Below are 22,230 nucleotides of genomic sequence, written 5' to 3'. Positions count from 1 at the left end.
GTGCTCAGCACTCTTGGAAAATCAGACCCATGTGACTATGCTCTTCCTCCTGATTAGAGAATTTTGTAAAGATTGATTGATTATGGGTCTGCAGCGTTTGGGAGAGGTTATGTTGGGTTTGATATCCCTATCCTGGCCAAATAAAAAGGAAAAACTTTAAAAAAACAAACTAACCCGTAACTTTCCACCTACAGGATGCTGAAGCGGTCAGCAGACTGGATTGTAGCCAGTCAGGCCTAGCGGTCAGAGTCTGAATGCCAGAGCCAAGGATTGAGACAGAGTCTGAGTCAGAAGTCAGAGCTGAGTGTCAGAACCAGATTATCAGGAGTCAGGGAAGGCAGGAGTAAGGCTGGGACAGGATGGGAACAAGGCTGAGTGCAGGGTAGGATCTGGGCTGGAGCCTGGAGAAGTGAGCAGAGCTTGCAGAGCCAAGCACTGGGAGGCAGTGTGTGCATGGGCATGCATATAGAGCAGCCAGCATCAGGCAGGTTGGTCCATCGGGCAGCCTGGCTGACTTGTTGGGGTGTCAGGAGTACTGAGCAGGCGCAGCTGCAGGGCTTTGCTTCTGACAAGCGTAGGAAAATCTGATGGTATCTGACTTCACTTGCAACTGTGTGAGACATGTGGAGAGAGGAGCCCTGTTTTCAGAAATAGTGTTGAGCAGTCTTGTTACAACAGGGTGAACCAGAACACACATTCTCCATACATTTCTTTGAAAGAAAAAACGTAAAGCCATGCCTGAAGGAATGAATAAAAGATTGGTATGGATCAATGACTGTAGAAATGTCTGGCTTTGCTTTTAAAAGGAATAGCCTGTAATACTAACCCTGGCAAATGTTATAATCCAAGTTTTTGGTGAATGGTAATATACTGGAGCAAAACTCAGAGCTTCTTGAGGAGAAATAGATTAGCCCAAAGTACAGGAAAGAGGAGTTCTCCAGGAAAGAGCCAAATAGTGGCGGTGCATGTGGAATTTCCCCTTGCCTCCAATTTACAAGATACACAGAATTCTTTTTTTTGGGGGTAGCCAGGGAGATGACTTACTCCACATGGAGAAAAGTTATTGGAGTAAAGAAACTGGTCTAGAGGAGACTTAGTTGGGTTCCTTTAATCTCTGAGTTTACAGGATCAGCAGCAGTTATTTTACTAACAGCCATAAAAAAAGTTGAGGAAAAATATTTTTTTTCTAATCATGACTATGCAAAATAGGCATAAAGAGGATTTTAAAGTAATAAAGCAAACCCTTATAAATTAGCATGGAGGCAGCACTGATTTCCCCCTCCCCACCCCCCCATTCCCAAAATAAAGATGGTTAACATAGCAACTAAACTTGTTGGCAAATACTAGAAGCCCACAATAGGAAACTTAACACGTTCCATCTGAGATGTTTGTGGAGAAAACTTGGTCTCTGTTGGTGAGATAAAGTAATGCTGATGTGTTACAAAGAACAGGTCAACAGACTGTAGAGACAATGATTTAAGAAAGAAAGCTCGAGTGGTTTGGACACATTGTATGGATGTCAAAAAAACATATTCCTAGACAAGCCTTTGACTGAATACCACTTGGTGGAGGATGGAAAAGAGGACAATAGATGACATAAGAAAACCATTGAGAAAGATGACACTATCATGGAAACATAGTACAGTGAGGCAAGAAATGTGGCATTAGACAAAGGTGGAAATACTGGGAAACCTCATGTGTCACAATGCACAAAAGCATCTGATCTTAAAAAAAAAAATCCTTTGTGGGATTTTAAATCTGCAATCTACTAGTATTATTGGTATTACTGAATCACTTAAGAGCCATAGTTATAAACCAGGACCTTATTGTGCTGGCTGCTGTACAAAGAACAAAAAGAATCTGTGCTCCAAAGAGCTTACAGTCTTAAGTATAAAGCGAAAGACAGCGCATGGAGACTGATAGATAAATGGGGAAGAACAAGGAAACAATGAGTCAGTGTGATAGACAGTGGTCTCACCATATAGCAGTGTATCCATTGTCAAGTTTTTTGTAGGCATCACAGCAAAAGAAGAGTTTTAAGGAGGGTTCTGAAGAAGGATAACGAAATAGTTTTGTGGGTTTTATAGGGAGCATCTCCCAAATGTGAGGGGCAGCATAAGAGAGTGTGGAGCAAGAGGAGATTAATTCAGAATCCAATATATGAGAATTTTTCAAGACTTGAGACCTACTATTTGTGTATATAACTAATCCAAGTGAATGAAGCACTCTGGGTAAAATTTCAAAAGTGTCTTAAGGTCTTATATCTCAAACTGGCTAATTCATTTTTGAAAATGGGATTTTGATTCCTAAATCACTTGGGCACTTTGGGAAATTTTATCCTGTCTTTGTTTTAAGGACTGGTGGAATTTTAATAATTATTAGAACAAGTCAAATGTTATCTTATTGATCTAGCTTTTGAATAAGTTAAATCAGGTTCATTCACAGAACAAAGTGTAGTTTTTAAAGGTGAGAACATAATTACTTTTTTTCTCTTGTAAAATGGAGAAATGAAAAGGTTCTCTTTTGGGAGGGAGGAGTTGGTCAGTCTCTTTGAATTAAATGTTTAACTTTCCATCCTTCTGCCCATCCTCTGCTGCCCCCATAAAAGGAAGATTGGCAAGAAGTGTGTGAAACACTTTGTTTCATTCTAATAAGTTTTAAGACTTTCATGTTTGTGCAAAGCTTTGTTTCCTTCATCATTTAACAGCAAGAGCAAATATATGCACCCAGAGAATTCTGAGGTGAGGAAAATGGGCAGAATACAACTGATCTTCCATCTCTTTTCCCTTTTCTCAAGTAAGAGCTCTCCAACTCCCTGTTTTGTTCTTTGCCCCCCATTCCATACAACCCTCAGGAGGAAAAGCATTCAGCAGACTGTGAGCCTCCCTGTAACCCAAACCTCCTCACTCATTACTCTGGGTGTACTTCTCAAGTGTACCTTATTTTGGGAGATGGCACTTACTTCAGTCCCAGAGTTACATACATGCAACACAAATTTGGTGTCCTCTCACCTTTATTGTTGAAAATGGTTTATATATGAATGAATCCCACAGCATTTTAAGTTTCCTCATGATTAATTTTTGTGTGTTCGTAATTTTTGGTTTTTCACATGTTGCTTTCCACATTTGGGCCTTGGCAGATTCAGTGGTCTGACTTTAGGATCCATGCCAGGAAGTACTTGCTGCTCTGAGCTGCTTCCCCCTGTCAGTCAGGATTGGAAACAAACATTAGGGGAAAACAGGAAAATTCCCAGTGTGGAGAGATGGGGTCATGTGGGCTGGTTCTGTGCAAGTGTCCTAACCGGCCCATGTGTCCCAGTGTTCCCACTCTTTCCTTAATTCAGGAAATTAGACTGTCATGACCATTTAAAAAACCTTGGAATGGTTCTCATGGTTAAACGTGAGTTGAGAGTACAAGAGGGACATCTAGAGGAAAACTTACCATGTCTGCATTCAAATTATGAAATTAACAGCATTGAGAGAGATCAAATTCTCTCTAGACCAGGGAGAAGAAATTTTCAGATTGGGTTTGAAAATGAACTCTTGGGGAGGAGGATGTTGTTTCAGACAGGAGGGGTGGCAGAAGAGAAAATTCTTTTGCACTAGCAGTGATGAAATAGTGTAAAGGGATAATTATAAGAATTACCTAAGGCCTGGTCTACGTGAATAACATAGCTGAAGTCGATGTACTTTGATCTACTTACCGCGGTGTCTTCACTGTGGTAAGTCGACAGCTGACGCTCTCCTGTCGACTCTGCCTGTGCCTCTCACCCTGGTGGAGTACTGGAGTTGTCTGGAGAGCGCTCGGCGATCAATTTATCGTGTCTAGACTAGATGCAATAAATCAACCCCCACTGGATCGATCACTGCCCGTCAATCCAGCGGGTAATGTAGACAAGCCCTGAGAGTCAAACTTTGCTGCTGCCTTCAACAGCTAATGTTGTATCTCTGTCTTCTTTGGTCTGAGGTGGGTTTTGGAGCATGCAACGGCTGGTGGAAAAGGTCCCTAAATGCTAAGCTTCTAGGGTACTGGAAGGCAACCATGCAAAAACCAGGGTGTATGAATCAATATCCTTATGCTTAAAGGAAACCAGAAACTGTGATTTGCTTGTTTTTTATGCTAATTGGCTTTAAGGTAAAAACAAGTAAAGAGGGATGAAATGTGTTTGCCTGATGAAAGGCTTGATATTTTAATACACTGGAGAGATTATTAATGAATTGTTAATTCTTATGCAAAAATGACCCTCGGAAAGATCAATATCTGTGGATTAGCTACCATGTAAATACTAACTGGCTACTAGGTAACTAGTAGACTAGGTAACTGCTAGACTTAACAAAAAACAAGTTGCAAGTTTTCTGTTTATGAATTGATATTCTTTATTTATCATGGGATCTATTGTGTATTCTTGTTAACTCTTCTCTAAGAATGTGTGTATCCTGTTAATATTTGTGAACACCCAAAAGTGTGCTAAACACCTCACAAGCAAATAAAACACCTTTTGTGCCCATAGGAGTTTACAGTTTAATTACAGAACTGGAAACACAAAAATGGGAGCATCAAATAGGGTGGTCTGAAGAAGAAAGGAAAAATAAGCACTAGTATTACAAATATCTAGTTATGCAGATACATATGTTTTTATGTCTTAAAATTACCAAGGTACAAACTTTTAAAAACTTCTTTTTTAAAAGTATGTTTTTGGAGGGGGGAGTGAAGCTGGGTTACAGGACAGAATAGGTACGGATAGGCATGGAGAATATAGAAGGAGAAGTTAAGAATCGGGCACACTACAGTCGGAGACATGGTGGGGACAAAGGCCCTCTTCCTGTAGTGAGCACTGTAAGCGTGGACCCCAGCACCTATGCTGAGCCCCACTGACTTCATTTAAACTTTGAAGTCATTTAAACATTCCTTTATTCTCATCTTCATGTTTGCTTAAGAGGTTAACAGGCAATCCTGAATTTGTAACTTGGTATTTTAACGGTACCCCATTAGAAAAGAAGAATTATAGTTTAAGTAATTGGCATAACATTGAAGTGTACTGGTAACATGAAGAATGTTAGATAGAGTAAGACCTTAAGTTATTTTAGACCAGTCTAAAGCACAGTTGTGCCTGAAGGCACACTTTATGAAGTAATATGCCCCTTCTAATCAGCACTAGGATGTATGACATTCGCACTTCAGAGGAATACAAGGGAAAAGATCAGTATAAACCATATCAATTACCACATCTGATAAACTGAGTAGATAACAAACGTACTTGTTAAAATTGTATTGAAATTTGAGTTTATTTGTATTGTGGTAGGGTGTTCGAGCTCTGGTCCTGGAACAGGATCCCATTGTATTAGCTTTTTATGATATATTACAATGCATTTGGGTGTGTCATAGTAAATAAATAAAGGGGGAAAACCCACAAACAAAAAATCAAGTCACCTATATCAGACTTAATTTAAAATACTGCTCCTTTGTTTCCTTTATTGCAGACACCCACTGCAACCCAATGCTAGTTAAAGGCCTGGTGAACAGATAAGCTTTGCACAATGCCCTAGAGTTTGCCAAATGTACAGTTTGACGAACTGCTGAGGAAAGCTGGTTTTGGGGCTAGGTTCCTCAGGTGAGAAGTCCCTGTTAGCATTCTTGGAGAGTACCCCTCCAGGAACCAATAGTGATGGTCCACCCACCAGCAGAAGCATTGTCTGGGAACATTTATAGAGAACAGCTGTCAACAGATGTCTGCTGGCTTAATTTTTTTTACCATGTGGCTCTTTGTCCAATTTTAATTGCTTTATTTTTATTGCACTTGATTCTAAAGGACCCATCGTTTTTCCCGTATGGCTGTAAAATAAATTAAACTTAAATTCACTGCTTGTCTATGCCTGAATATTACAGGTATGTCCAGAAAGCAGAACATGTCTGCTGTGCTGCTTGAATGATCCATACACCTCCTAACGTTACACTGATTTAAATGGAATAACAGCGCAGCAGGGAAACCTGGAGAAACTAAAAATTTTCAAAAATGTTTTTGTGCTTTTGTATGCTGCTAAGTTTTAAAGCAACTCATAAAAGGGAAATACAAACCAGCTCAATGTATTCCTGTGACAATCTGGCACAGGCAATCTCTTAACTGGCTTGTTTATTTCTAGTGGGGTGTGCCAAATGAAAGAAGATTCACTGCCTTGTGTTTAAGAAAGCAAAAAAATCTCCTTTTTGCACGCGCGCGCGTGTGTGTAATACAGTGGACCTACATTTTGTTGGCTGATCTCATGTAGAATAATATCTGGTTCTTATACTTTTTTTAGCTGAGATTATTTCAGTCCCTTTAGTATTTATCTATGATTTCAAGAGGGGGTTCATTGGATATGAAAATTACTTTTCCCAAGAGAATAATCTCCTGTTATATGTATTTGTATAACAGGAAACTGTTCTTTTGGGAAAATAATATCTTGACTATTCTCTTGGGTAAAGTCACTCCATAAGGAATCCATATGTAGCCACACATGGTACTGTTGTTATAGATACACAATTGGATTTGCTTATGTACCGTAGAAGGACATTTTTTGACACTAAGTGGTTTGTTTCTTATGTAACAATGAGCCTAATTCGTAAAAGTGAAATGGATAACTGCAATCATGCCATAAACCTATGGGTCCAGATTCTCAGCTGCAGCTGATGTAAATCGACATAGCTCTATAGGTTTTACATCAGCTTTGAATCTGACCTATGATGCAGAGAATGCATGTGTAAAACTTTGCCAAGGTGCTGTTCATAATTTTAAAATATTTAATCATGTTCACAGTTACCCGTTGAAATGGGGAAAAAACCTGATGTGGAAATATTTGGTGGTGTTAGTGTGCTCTTCTCATCGTGTCCCTAGCCCTTGTTGGCACATGGAGTCAAAATGTACGTGCTCCCACTAAATTGCTGTTATCTTCTCTCCTCTCCTCTCCCCGTACACCATTTTATCTGTCTCTTTCCAGTCATCTCTGTGTATCTTGTCTCACTCCCTTTTCTGAATTTATCTCAATATGTCCAGTTTTCCTTCTTCTCCCTGCATTGTGCTGCTGGTCCAGGACATTGTTATTGCTCTTAGGAAAGTGCTTGGTTATGTCTGCTTCATGCTGCTACTGCTTTTCCTTCTCCTATCATTGGGCAATTATTGTGGGCAAGAACATCAGTACAGGTGTGATTGTCCTTCAAGAAAATTACTCAAATGCTGAGTGGTTGGGGGAAATGCCAGATCTATGTGAGCGTGCACAGAATGTAAATGTCTTGAAATGCAAGGATGTTGGTATGATGATTAATTTTAAAAAAAGGAAAATGTTTCTTAGAAAGAGAATATGGTGTGAAATTCGTTGAAACCCAATGCAAGGCCCTCAAGTTGGTTCCCATGGTAAGATTGTGGGGAGAGGGAAAAGTGGGCAGAGAAACAATGAAGGCAGGTCGATTTGAACACTCATGTGTTGCAGAGAGGGGCTTTGTGAAAGCACATTATGCCAGTACCAAAAGGAGTTGAGGAAGAAGGGACACCGGTTCCACAATTCCATGGATTCAGTACCCAGGACCTATGTTGAAAGGGGTGCAGAATTTCTGCAGTTGCTGTTTCAACCTATTTGCTGGAATAGTAGCTGTAAGAGGGGTCACGCTGCATTCCGTCAGCCTGCACAGGTGATGAGGGTAATAGATTTTTGTCTCTGCAACCTGCTAACCCAGAGCACATCTGCCTATTACCAAAGTTGTTTAGTTATTGTGACACTTATTAATATTACCACTAAAGAATAAGGCCTTTGCATAAAAAGGTCAGATTTTAGGCTTCAACACTGACAGTGTAAAATTAAAATTAGTAGACAGCTAAGATATCTGTCTGGTTATATACACATAAGTATGTTTTGTAAATTTGAATGGTCCCGTATATCCCCGATAACATTAAAATGTCTGTGTGGGTAAGGGAGGAGAGCTACAGTCATGATTTATCCACAACTTTTGACACAACATTTTTAGTAACATACTGATGTAACTTAAATACCTGTTTTTTGGTGAATAGGAAGATAATACATTGTTTTATAGCATATACCCATTTCACAGTAAGAAACTCATATGCAATGAGGAAATTGCATTTCATAGATTCAAAGGCCAGAAGGGACCACTGTGATCATCTATTGTGAACTTCTGTATAACACAGACCATAGAACTTCCCTAACCATTTCTAGAGCAGATCTTTTTTAGAAAAACATCCAGTTTTGATTTAAAAATAGTCAGTGATGACCCTTGGTAAATTGCTCCAGTGGTTAATTATTCTCACTGTCAAAAATGTGCGCCTTATTTCCAATCTGAATTTGTCTAGTTTCAAATTCCAGCCATTGGATTGTGTTATAGCTTTCTCTGCTAGGTTGAAGAGCCCATTATTAAATATTTGTTCCCCATGTAGATACTTACAGACTTGTAATCAAGTCATCCTTTAACCTTGTCTTTTCTTAGTCTAAATAGATAGACTCGAAGTCAATCACTATAAGGCATGTTTTCTAATCCTTTATCATTCTTGTGGCTTTTCTGTAAATCATCTCCAATTTATCAACATTCTTCTCGAATTGTGGGCACCAGAACTGAACACAGTATTCCAGCAGCAGTCACACCAGTGCCAAATACAGAGGTAAAATAACCTCTCTACTTTTACTTTGGATTCCTTTGTTTATGCATCCAAGGATCCTATTTGCTCTGTTGCCAATAGCATTACATTGGAAGCTCATGTTGAGCTGATTATCCACCAGCATGATCCCCAAATCTTTTTCAGAGTCACTGTTTGCCAGGGTAGAATCCCCCATCCTGTAAATATGGCCTACATTCTTTTGTCATAGATGTGTACATTTACATTTAGCCATATTAAAACACATACTGTTGCTTGCACCCATTTTACCAAGCAATCCAGACTGGTCTGAATTAGTGACCCTGTCCTTTCCCTTATTTACACCCCCCTCAGTTTTTGTTTCATCTGCAAACTTTAGCAGTGATGATTTTGTTTTCTTCAAGGTCATTGATAAAAATCTTAAATAGTCTGGGCTAAGAACTGATTTCTCTGGGACCTCACTGGAAATACTCCTGCTTGGTGGTGATTCCCCATTTAGAGTTACATTTTGAGACTTATCAATTAGCCAGTTTTTAATCTATTTAATGTGTGCCATGTTAATTTTATATTGGTTTTTAATGTTGTGCAGGCATGGGTTACACAATACCAAGTCAAACGCCTTGCAGAAATCTAAGTATATTATGTCAACTCTACTACCTTTATCAACCAAATTTATAATCTCATTTAAAAAAAAAAAACCCACAAGTTTGTTTGACAGGTTCTATTTTCCATAAACCCATGTTGATTGGGATTAATTACATTTAAAAAAATCAAATGAGGATAATTAATTGAGTCCCATATCAGTCACTCCATTATCTTGTCCAGGATTGAGGTCAGGCTGACAGGTCTAAAATTACCCAGATCATTCCATTTATCCTTTTTAAAAATTGGCACAACATTTCTTCCAGTCTTCTGGTACTTCCCCAGTGCTCCAACGCTTATTGAAAATTAATATTAATGGTTCAGCAAGCTCTTCAGCCAGCTCTTTTATAACTCTTGGATGAAGTACTGTAGACCTGCTGATTTCAAAATGTGTGACTTTAGTAGCTTCTGTTTAAAGTCCTCCAGAGATGCTATTGGAATTAAGAGTACTATTATCATATGATGAGACCATGTGATCTCTTTTCCCCAAATACAGAACAGAAAATGTTTTGAATGCTTCTGCCTTTTCTTCAGTATTAATGATAGTTCTACCATTTCCATATAGTAGTGGACCAATACTATTGTCAGGATTCTTTTTGTTCCTGATATATTTAAAAAACTCATTATTATTGTACTTAACTCTGCTGGCCATAGATTTCTCCTTGTCTCTGTTTCCCTTATCAGTTTTCTACAGTGCCTAACTTCTGATTTATATTTATTACTATCAACTTCCCCTTTCTTCCATTTGTTATATACTCTTTTTTTTACTTTTATAGCTGCCTTCACTTCTGCTCTAAACCAGGTCACCTTTTTAACAAACATGATTTTCTTCCTCAATTGTTGGATTGTGGTTTTTTTGAACATCTAGAAGGGTGTTCTTAAATGATTCCTAATGATCATTTCACTATTATTGTTTACATTTTCTTGGCACAAACCACCACCACCTTGTTTGTGACAAATTCAAGAGAAAGCAATGGTAGCAAAAAGATTCTTTCTCAAAGTATTTTAATAACTCTGGCCAGAGCCCACCTACAATGATCAGATAATCTGTTGTATAAAATATAACTACTAACAATATTTTACAAAACTGATTGGTAGTTTGTTACTAGGTTTAAAAAAACTCTAATAATCTTAACCATAATGTTTAATCTTTTATTTATTGCAAGTACTATACAAGCAGTAACAAGTTTATTCTCTTGGTAGTGCAGTGAAATAGGTATGCCAATATTATACCCTTTTTACAGAGTGGTAAGTAGTGCAGACAAACAGCAAATCAATAGCAGCCTCGATTGGAACTCAAGACTGTCTAACATCCAACAACGCATTTGTTTCTCTAGACTATGCTGCATTCCGGTTACTAATGATTGTAATGCCATCTGTTTGTGGATTTTAGCAGTCGTATTTAAAACCTGAGATTAATTGAACAATTTTGTCTTTTAGAAGCAGTTGCTAAATTGTAGTAGGCAACCGAGCCTTATTGTATAACTGCAATACTGCCAAGGGAACAATTTAGGATTTGAATTTTATATACTGGTAACTGCAAACTGTGTAGATATTGATTTTTTTTTTTTTTTTTGGTGACCTAATCAGAGTGCCTGTGGCAATATCTGATCTGTATTGCTTTCACCAAGAATAGTTTTGGGACTATAGTAGGCTTTTTTTTAATCTTAATTAGTAATCATAGCTATGTTAAGTAGACTTGCTGGAAATGAGCTGATGTTGTACAGTATAGTTTTAGCAATTCTTGTTAGAGTAAACTTATTAGTAAAATCTCTAAAGATGAGATCCCAAAGTGTGTGCTCAATGTACAGTAACTTGAAGAAATGGTGTGGGGCTTGAATAATTAGATAAGGCTAGATCTGCAAAAGGAATTAGATGTCTAAATGCCACTTCAAGCTCCATTATTCCAACATTTGAGATCCTCAAAATCTTTCTTAGCTTCCACTTAACCCTGTAGGTGTCTAAATGTATACTGTTAAAGTCCCCTAATTTTCTGCCACTGAGCTGGCGTACAGCTGCCTCAGTCTTGGCACCCACACGTCTATCTCACACCTAAGCCTACCCCTCTCCTCAGCATTTCCTAATGGCTAGTTTAGGCAGCTCCCTGCTTAGAATGCTGACTTTTGTGGATCCCACTCTTATGCGCCTCTCTCTCCCCATCCATTGTATAGTGAGCCTAGGCACCTAACTCAGGTCTGTGGATTCCACTGGGTGGCAAGATCCCAGATTCTTACAGATATTCAAGTGTCCTACTCATATGTCATTTAATATACACTTGGAAACCCCATCAGTTAAATGCACAAATGTTCGTGGTTGAAAAGGTCCCAAGTGAATGTTTGCAAGTGCATTGTCCAGACACATAGGAGTCTGTGCTTGAAGCCTTTGAATTTTAGACCCATGATTGTTTTATCCGAAGGCTAAATGTATAACAAAATAGTTCTTAAACCAATTAGTTATCCTCAACTTCTGCCCACTTTTTCCAGCAATATGGCTGATAACTGAGCATTGTGCTAAATGTTTTTAATTATAGCTTTGATCACTTTCTGTTTTAGTAAATACTTTTTAGCATAAGAATTTTTCCTTTATGCTTTGCTCCCCCAAATTATAAACTGGCAGAGAATGCTAGTTTTTCCAGAACATGGGTTTATAAGGGCCAGATGGAAAGTGTCTTTGGTGTAATTCAAGAACACAACAAAAAGGAAACATAACATCAGTGTAATCTTAGTTAGAATTTAAGTGAATAAGAACCTGTCAATTTATACGTATGGTGAGTGGGCATTGCCACTAGCTTACAATATATTTAATGTTAACCTGTATAAGTAGCAATGTCCATAATATTAAGAACTGAAATAACAGGTTTTACTTCTGGTGTACGAGAAGGCTCAGATCTTGCTTAAATATCTCATACATCTTAAGATTAGAATAAACCTTATGAGGCTGGTTTTCAAATATAGAACAAATTAAAGGCAGTTCTGGCTTTCTTGTTTTCTTTATTACTTTTGTTTAAACTCTTGATCAGTCATCCATTAGGGGGTATGAAACCTGCTATGGAATCAATCTCCTAGTACCCCACATTTGTTTCCTGTCTCGAAGTATGGATGCAGACATTTTGGGTATGTCTACTCTGCAATTAAAAACCCGCAGCTGGCCCATGCCAGCTGATTCAGTCGCCTGGGACTCAGGCTCTGGGGCTGATTAATTGCTGTGTAGACAGCCAGGCTTGGGTTGGAGCCCAGGCTTTAAGATCCTGTGAGGTGGGAGGGTCTCGTAGCTCGAGTGGCAGCCTGAGCTGGAATGTCTACACTGCAACAGCCACGCAGCCGGAGCTCCACAAGCCTAAGTCAGCTGGCATGGGCCAGCTGCGGGTGGCTAATTGCAGTGTAGACATACCCTATGACCTATATTTTGAGTTCTAATCCCCAGAGGATTCTTGTCATTTACAGTTTTCAGGCCTTTTCAAAATAAGGAAAAATTTCCCGTATGTTTTCTAGTCTATTGCAGATAGGAACACTGAGATATTAGAACATAAGCTTTCGTGAGCTACAGCTCACTTCATCGGATGCATCCGATGAAGTGAGCTGTAGCTCACGAAAGCTTATACTCAAATTGGTTAGTCTCTAAGGTGCCACAAGTACTCCTTTTCTTTTTGCGAATACAGACTAACACAGCTGTTACTCTGAAACCTGAGAGATTAGAAACATTTACAAATAGATGTCTGTTACTCTTGAAATTTTAGGTAGGGTGACTGTTGCTAGAAAGTTTCAGTGTACTCTTGCATCAGGTGAACAGGTCAATATGTCATAAATTGAAGAGATGGGCAAAGAAGGGTTTTTTGTTTCTTGTTTTTTTTTTTTTTCAAAAAATTATTTATTTATTTTTAAAGCATTAGGTACTTTGTTTGCTGGCTTATTAGTAGAATTAATTGAAACATTAGTTTTCACTTTGCAAAACTGAAAACTCTTGAACTTTAAAAAGAAAATATTTCTGTTACAAACCACCCTCATTGCCATTTTCACATCTTCCCATTATAAAATGTTCATTTTTTGAACTGAGATTTTCAGTGCTTGGTCTTTTCCCAAATCAATACTTTTAAAAAAAAAAAGTGTAAGAAGAATTTCTGCAGCAATTTAAATAATCTAGTGGTAGGGTATAATTTTATTTGAGACGGGAGTACAACACGAACAACTCAAATATGAAACTTGGACATAGAACTCTTCAAGGTCTTTGACTTTCTGTTCCAATAGGTGAAATTTTAAAGTGCTTGAAAAATCATGTGCGAGCATGCTTCACTGGTATCCAAGATTATAGCGGAGCCCAGAATTGATTTGTCAACCCAGAACTTGATGAGGCCCACCATATCAGCCTAGCTCCCAGTGTGCTGGATTTCATTAGCGCAAAGACTAAGAAAACTAGCATGAGATTTTAGCTGTCTCACAGAAGTGGATGCTGGCAGTAAGGTGTATGTTTTAGCTAATTGAGATAAGGATTTGGACTTTTATACTTGAAATTCTATACTAGTAAGGCTTTCTCTTGCTGCAACCAGTTATGCTCCATGGGATGCCTGATGCTGGAAGTATCCTAGTACAGTGTTTGCTCTGAAGCATGAGGTGCTTCATTACAGGATTACTAGTCACTTGAATTTAGGAGGACTGTTTGAGCTGGTGCTATGCTGGTAACTTCATACCCACATGAGGAAGGGAACATGGCAGACTACACTGGTTCAGTCAGCGACAAAGCATAGTTGCCAACATGAAACAGAGTGCCAGGGACAACTCTAATAAATTGAGTGTCTGGGGCAGGGGTTCTCAACCTTTCCAGACAACTGTACCCTTTCAGGGGTCTGATTTGTTTTGCGTACACCAAGTTTAATCTCACTTAAAAACTACTTGCTTACAAAATCAGACCTAAAAATACAAAAGTGTCACAGCACACTATTACTGAAAAAGTGCTTGCTTTCTCATTATAACCATATAATTATAAAATAAGTCTATTAGAATATAAATATTGTACTTATATTTCAATGTAATACTTGAGCCTGTTTTTCACTTGAGTCTTGTTGGAAGCTGGAGCCCCAGGTGGCAGGCTGAAGCCTGCGCCCCACCGCATGGACTTGAAGCATGTAACTTAGCTTCCCAAGGCGCCCTGTGAAATGGGGCCCCAGGCAGTTGCCCTCCTTGCTCCCTCTAAAGTTGGCTCTGCACTTGCGAGCCCCATAAACCCACCCGCAAACCTCCTGGGGATCACAAACCCCAGGTTGAGAAACACTGATCTAGATGGATTGAGTACCCCCTAGAAGACCTCTGTGTGCCCCTGGTTGAGAACCACTGGCCTGGAGTACTAACAGGCCCCTCTACTATTGGACATGTGCATTTTAGGTAATTGTAATTGTTTTCTTAAAAGCAAGAGAGAGAATCCAGTTTTCACTAAAATGTGAATGAAGCCCTCCTTGAAGTCCCCAGAGCCACCAAAAAAAAAAAAAGTTCTTGAAAATGTGGTTGCCCTGTCTTCCTTCTATCTTCAAATGGCTGTCCTGGGACCCACCTCTACTTATTTCTTTTGTCTGCATAGAGCACACTCTTAGTGCTGACTGTTCCTCAGATTCCACTGGAGCCTCATTGCAGGAGGCTACAGGAGGTGAGACTGAGAGGCAGCTAGCAGTAAGTGGACCTGTTAAATAAAAGGCTATTAAAGCAGCCGGTAAAGATGCTGTTGGGGTCTGATTACAGAAGTATAATAGTTTGCTCCTGCTCCCACAGTTCAGTACATTGCCTAGAATTGCATTTACGTGGGATGCTTAACCAAAACCAAACAGGACTTTTGGGTACTGTGGCAAGGCAGATGGCTGTCTGTAATTGTTTCAGAACAGTTTGTTGAGTCATTACGTGGATGAAGACTGAGGATGAAGACCCAACATGTGCTATAGCAGAGAAGGCTCATGCCTTAGTAATCAATAAAAAGAAAAGGAGTACTTGTGGCACCTTAGAGACTAACAAATTTATTTGAGCATAATCTTTCGTGAGCTACAGCAGACCATTGAAGACAGACCCTAAAAAGATCTAGAGACTTTTCTCAAGGTGCCCAACATTACCTAAAGGCTGTCTTTTTAGTGAACAAAGTCTCAAGGAGCTACATAATTTCATTGTATTTAAAAACCTTGTTTGTACGAATTGAGTTACCTGACGTACTGATGGTTACTTTCAGATTAGTATAGACCAGGACAAATTGTGTTCATTCTTGTCAGCTAAACAAGGCATGATGTTGAATGTGGTTTATCGCTGATCTACTTCCCGCCCCCCATTGCCTCCCCCCCCCCCTCAATTTGAGGGTTTAATCATGATTAGCTGACATGCTGAACACAATTTGTCCTAGTTTTACTGAGTGCAAAGCCATGATCAGCATCGTATCTGCTAACTTGATTCTCTTCAACAATATTCAAATACAGTAACATTTTGTAGTGAGAACAAGCCTAGTCTGTTGATGAGGTTCTAACTGTAGCAATGGGTGGTGGTAAATAAAATAGTCTGTAAATTACTTCCTGTACTTACCATAGTATGTGTTGTGTGTAAGTAAGTTAACTTCTATTTCATACTTAATTTTGTATTTATATTACTCCACAGTTTTACTTAGATTTAAGAATAAATTTGCTTTACTGTTTCTAATCACTCTTTCCTTTCTCTGCTGTTTAATTCTAAGAAACCGAAATTATGGGAATAGAAGAGATCTAACTCGAGAGCTCTCAAAACATACTACTGTAACATGAGCGAGAACAACCCTTACACTTAAAATCTTACACAAATAAGAGGCTTTATTTTGGGAGCAGGGTAGTTCATTGTAAATTTTCCTTCCAACCCACCAAAAAAAAAAAAAAAACCTACAAATTCCTTTGTTAGTCTGCTTCTAGATCTGAAGGAGTTGACTCTGACAATATTCTTCCAACAACTCCTTAAAATGTTCTTGTCAGACCCTTAGAGAAGCAACACTCAGTTAAGGGTCACCAATAAAATTAAATGCAAATCTTGATACAGATGAAGTACAACAGTAGATTAAGATGGGAGGAAAAGGGGATCAGGGTAAACTGCAGGCTTTACAATCTGGAGGTACTATTCCTTTGATCTTGTCACTGTCCAAGTCCCTGATTTTTCAAAAGTATCTTTTTGTTGCACATTTTCTTTTCACAGTTTCTTATATACCTCTATTAAATTTCCAGGTGGAAAACTTACATTACATTGCACACAGAAAAATTATTTGGAATGCTAACATTTAGTCACAGTTCCTCTTCCCTCCATTCTTCACTTTCAAAAAGAAAAAAAACTTTAAAACATGACTGTATGGAAAAACTTCCACTGTCTTCGGTGGGGGTTGAAGCAAGCCATCAGTCATCAAATAGAATTCTGCTTTTGGCTGTGCACCTTTAGAAGTATTAGCTGAAAATACAAAAAAATGTTGTGCGTATACAAGGAGGTGTTTTCTAAAAAAAAACAAACAAACAAAAAAAACTTTTAAATTTCCTCTAAATGGTCCTGACTCTAAACAATTACTATTGACAGGAGAATAGCCTGCAGAGATCTGTTTGAGTTATAGGATAACAAAATTGTATCTTAAAATAAAATTACCATTCCATAATTAAACTACCTCTCAAACCCCTTACCTCCTACACACACAAGACTCTCTCTATATATTACAAATCTATTCACTCTTGAGCTAAAACTTTTAAACAGAGTTATAGTTTGGTGCTATAAACCTGAAAAATTTGTAATGAAAACAATGGTTTGTAATGGAAATTTGACAGACTAATTACAGTGTTGCTTTAATTGTCTTATTTCAGTTTTGTTCCTCTAACAGCTGTTCGGTTATAGGGATCTGTTTGTTTTTTACTCAATCTCTGATAGTCGTCTTAAAATATATCTTAGAGAATAAATCCTAAAACAAGAAATTTGAAATTTCATGAGACTTTTATTTTACCTCAGCATGTTTTGACAATAGAGACGTCTTGGTCTGTTTAGGTTGTAGTCTGTAGATTTGAGCATTCATACTCCATCCTGATAGATTGCCTTGGTGATGTTTTCCATTAAATACAAATTCCTGGTTTATAGCATGCATGATAACTTTGATGTGCATTTTTTAGTAAGCAATAGATATAACCTCATAAAATCCCTCTGCTCTGGGTGATCTGTATCATCCTAGTAACTTAGTTATATTTAAGTAGTTACACAGTAAATGATTGTATATGTGCAATTAATTTGATATTTTGTTTTATAGTCCATCATTCACAAATGTGAGAAGTAAAAACCAAAAGATTTCTTATCTTATATTACAACTATATACCAGTATAGTCATGGTAGTTTCAAATTAAAAACAAGCTGAACCTACTTCAGAAAATCAATTTCTTTAGACATACTGAAATTGAATTTGCATGAAAATCCTATATGTAGAGAATTAGGGTAAATAATATTAAGGGAGAAACATATGTCAAGGCTTGAGATTTAGAAATTTAGCTTGTGAAAGAATGACGACTTCCTTGAAGATACACAGATGTATTAATTTTTAATTTGTCTTTTTGAGCTCTAAATTAGTGCAGAAGTTTTACTGGTTAATTTTAAGAAAGCAAGTGTTTGAAAGTTTTGGCAAATACTAACTTGTAATGAATGTATGGTAATGAAAGAAGTTAAGACGAGAGATGAATTAGAGTGAATGATTGTTCAGTCATGTCGGTCAGTCTAGCTGCATAGCTTGGTTGTTAGACTGATTGCTCAAATTACATTGCCTCAGGTCCTGCATTTGGTTGGCTGTCTTCTCAGATCTTAACAAGGTTCTGGGAATTTGTTTCTGACAAAGTTTGCTTTGTGTTTTTGCAGGATGCTTCATCTGCAGAGATTAGGAAAGCATATCGCAAGCTTTCACTAACTTTACACCCAGACAAGAACAAAGATGAAAATGCAGAAACCCAGTTTAGACAAGTAAGTGACACAAGCTATAATATACTTTTTGGGGGGTTGGGGGAATAAGATCAGAATTTTTATAACATAACTTTACTTACTAACATCAAGAATAAATACAGTTTTGATAGCAAAGTAAAATTTTGTAATTATTTGTCATTTTCAACCAGGGCAAAATTATTCCTGTATTAGTTGGATTTAGTGTTGGACAAATGTCATATAAAATGTTCTGTAGCTAGTTCAGTAACTCAGATTAGTTTTCGAGTATCTGAATACATTTGATTTACAAGTATTTTAAAATATTTAGCTGTATTCCTGTTAACTGGAAAACAAATGTTTTATTCTTTTTCCTCTGCATAAAAGCATACATACAAACTTCTATTAAAAGGGAAAGTCTGTTTGTAAGTGTACACTTTGCCTTTTAATAGAAGTTGGGAAAAAGATCTTCTCATCCATCTTCATTATATGTCATTTAATGTAGATATCAGTAAAATTATCTTAAGTCTTGATCATTTTCCCTTCTGAGTCTTGACATTTAACAGAGCAATAGGGTATGTCTATCATAGTTCAGCTTTACCAGTTCAATGTACTTCACAAAACGAAGGCTACTTGCTGTGTGGTGTTATAATTGGAGTACCTTTGGACCTATTGAAGGGACACTATTAACTTAAAAATCACATTCCTGATGGAAATTTTTTACCTATTTTTGAGACAAATATCACCTCAGATTGAAATATTAGAGAGGAAAAAAAATCTGTTTTTAAGATTTGATTGCTTTGTGCATGGTGTTTTCACTGTTTCCTTTTCATAGTCATTTTCTTAATAAAAGCAATGCTTTTATTTTAGTTGGTGGCTATCTATGAGGTTTTAAAGGATGAAGAGAGAAGGAAGAGGTGAGTACACTTTGCATATTTTTAAATAAACCTCTCATGGGTGCTAATCCTACAAAATTTATGCACATGCTTAACTTTATGCATTCTGAGTAATCCTATTGACTTCACTGACTCACACTGAATATAGTTAAGCACATATGTAAGTCTTTGCACAATGTGGGGGCATAATTTTTATTTAGCTACTATTTAAAGTAAATAGAATGCATATAGGTATATGACACATGTTTCAGTGAGATAAGCTGATTACTTCCTTTGATTCTTAACATTTTTTAAAACAGTTTGTATTTGGAGTGAAATTTTCTCTGTTAGAACAATCTCTAAAAGATTAGTATTTGTAGTTCTGTATTTCTGGATCATGTCCACATGAGGAGAGAGCCATAAATTGGTGAGTTACAATTTTAGGCATGTGATTTGAGAATTATAACCCACTTTGCCCACCTGTTAGTTCTTATGTAGTGAGAAGGAACCATAACATGATTAGGTACTCTGTTCCTGAATGTTTCTAGCTTCGTGTATTTTGATATTTTTCTTTTAAAAAGCATATAATTTAGGATACTGCAAACATATAATTATATTAGTGTCTGGATAAGCCTAGGGGTTTTTTTAAGTGGTAGATAGTTGCCCTGGTGTATAATTTAAATATTTGACTAGTGCCCCAGAGGCTTAAGTGGTGTTCCAAGAGTACCTGAAAGATAGCCTTAATGGACATTAGCTTGTGTTTGGACTGCTTTCCAGAGGACTGTAATGTGCCTGTACATATAATCTGGTTTAGGATATCCACTTGAACTAATGATTTTCAGGTTTACTTGGCAAAAGAAAGAGTCATGCTCCCAGCACAGGAGTTCTAGTAAAGTATCTTTAGGTTTACAGCTCTCTAAACAGGGATTCTCAGGACCTTCTCTTGAAGGCTTTTGGCTTTGTAGAAATCTTGGCAGGAATCCATGTCTCATAGCAGAGATTATCTTCTGTCTGGTAATCCTCTATTTTGAACAAGTCATGAAAATGTGTTTAAGGGAGTTTTTTAGATTGTGTATGTTTTCTACTCTGCCTCCCTCTGTGGAATTTCAACTTGAAGTCATAGATCAAGGAAAGTTAGGAAGTTTAACAATGGGTGGGCTGGGGAGGGGGGGCCTGGGTGGAAGGGGAGAGAGAAGGGGTGGGTCAGTAGCTATTTTAAAATGGTTCCAAAAGTATGAATTAGCCTGAAATTTTATGTCTTCTTGCTTTATAGGTAACATCCTTTAAATGTATTTTCTATTTCATCATAGTTTAATGTTGAGGGAGTTTATCATAAGATTTGCCTTTGGAGTTCCTTAGGAATTTCTCCACGTCTTCTATACCATGATCTTGCTTTACTTGTAATTGTGATTCAGTAGCTTGTAACTATTATGTACTTAGGCCTGTCTACCTGAGAAAATTGTACCTATTTATCTAAACCGTTTTAGAAATTGATATAATGAAATTGGTGCAGCACCTTCATGTGAAACTTTTATTTCATTTTAAGGGAGCTTTGTATCAGTTTAGCTTAAGTTGATGCATTACGAACAATTTTCTCATATAGACATGGCCTTCCTGATATTTTTGTCTCCTAGACTAGAGCATGTGTGTATGAATGACTAGCCATTCTGTAGGAGAAAGGGTGATATTCACCTGAAAAGAGATTTCTAGAAATGGTATGCAGTCTGCAGTGTAAGATCCAGTTGTCCAATCTGTTCCTCAAGAATTCTTTAGCATTTGGATTGGGGACTGAGTTGAAAAACTGAACTGACAGATACATATGTAAGTAAAGGCAGTATTCATACCCCTGAAGACACAACCAACTCATAGGTAACTAGCTTTTCCTTGATGCAAGTCTCAACTAATCATGCTGTGAATCAGTCCTCTAAAGGGACATGCCTGAGGCCAGATAACACATGTTCCCCCTGCAACCTTAAAGGTCTGGAGCAGTGTGGGGGAAAAGGGATAATGGCCCCTCTAAGAGTCTTCCTAGTCCTTTGATGGTTTGGGGAAGGCATTTCATGAGCTTGTGGGCTGACCAGTGGTGCTCAGGTAAGCCATTGTCCCTTGTGTACCTGGGAGAGAGTATATAAGTAGTGTCACTCCAGCTGATCCCTTTCTCTTAGCAACTCCCCCGACCTAGCCCTACGATTAGCGTAGGAGGTGGTGGTGGTGGTGGTTTTTTTTGATCTTCTGTGGGCATTACACTAGTTGCCTTTTGGGGGGCTGGAAAGGAATTTTTCCCTCAATGTCATCAGATTGGCTGGCAATCTGTGGATTTTTTTTGCTTCCCCACTGCAACTCAGAACCTGGTCAGATAGCTTGAACTGTACCTGTTGGCCTGTCCGAATTTAGCAGGTGACAGGTGTCCGGTGCTGGTACTTGTTCCATAGGAAGTCTGGTTCACTGATAAACCGAAAGCAGTAGTGCATGTTAGGGGATGGTATCCCCTAAAGTAGCTGGGGAATGGGTTTGGGGTTTCTAATGTCTGGTACAGTGAGACCAACCCCCTTTCCACAGCCCTTTAAGCCACATGGAAGGGGAAGGTGGTCAGGTCCCAGCAATGGGCTAGGACCAGGTATTGGTGAGGGCTGATGGCAGCCCTCAAACAGGTCGAAAAAATTGAAGAAGCAATGATGACCTGCACTGTATGAGTTACTGCCAGGTAGTTCCCAGATGAGTTAAGTTAATGAAGTTGCAGCCTAATTAAACCTCACCCCTTGCATCTTGTCTTTCTTCCTGCATGTCTGGGACAATGATTGTGTGTATACAGAAACAATAGTTACACTTCACCGACCAAATAAGTGGAGTAACTCCTTTTAGCAGATTAAAAATAAATTATTTTACTTTAACACATGGAGTTAGGCATAATTTATATTTTTATTCTTTTTCATTTTGGAGAATAAACGTGCCTTCCAGTATTAAGATTTAGTAGTAAAAACAAGGAGTCCTTGTGGCACTTTTTGAGACTAACAGATTTATTTGAGCATAAGCTTTTGTGGGCTAGAACCCACTTCATCCGGTGTATGGAGTGAAAATACAGGAGCAGGTATAAATACATGAAAGGATGGGGATTGCTTTACCAAGTGTGAGGTCAGTCTAATGAGATAAATCAATTAACAGCAGGATAGCAAGGGAGGAAAAA

The 22,230-nt window shown here is 38.1% G+C and overlaps 1 protein-coding gene across 4 annotated transcripts in view; it reads left to right on the top strand.

The window, feature by feature from the left end:
* Nucleotides 1-22,230, top strand: part of DNAJC1 (DnaJ heat shock protein family (Hsp40) member C1) — a 185,605-nt gene that overhangs the window by 60,954 nt on the left and 102,421 nt on the right. For all 4 annotated transcript variants that reach the window (XM_048837926.2, XM_048837927.2, XM_048837928.2 and 1 more), the window contains 2 exons: nucleotides 18,115-18,216; nucleotides 19,042-19,088. In XM_048837926.2, the coding sequence (XP_048693883.2) occupies nucleotides 18,115-18,216; nucleotides 19,042-19,088 (149 nt within the window). The remainder of the gene's footprint in view (nucleotides 1-18,114; nucleotides 18,217-19,041; nucleotides 19,089-22,230) is intronic.

This window comes from Caretta caretta, chromosome 2 (genome assembly GCF_965140235.1).
Source record: "Caretta caretta isolate rCarCar2 chromosome 2, rCarCar1.hap1, whole genome shotgun sequence".
Classification (NCBI taxonomy): Eukaryota; Metazoa; Chordata; order Testudines; family Cheloniidae; genus Caretta; species Caretta caretta.
Note: the sequence above shows the minus strand (reverse complement) of the source record. Positions and strands in the feature narration are given on the sequence as shown.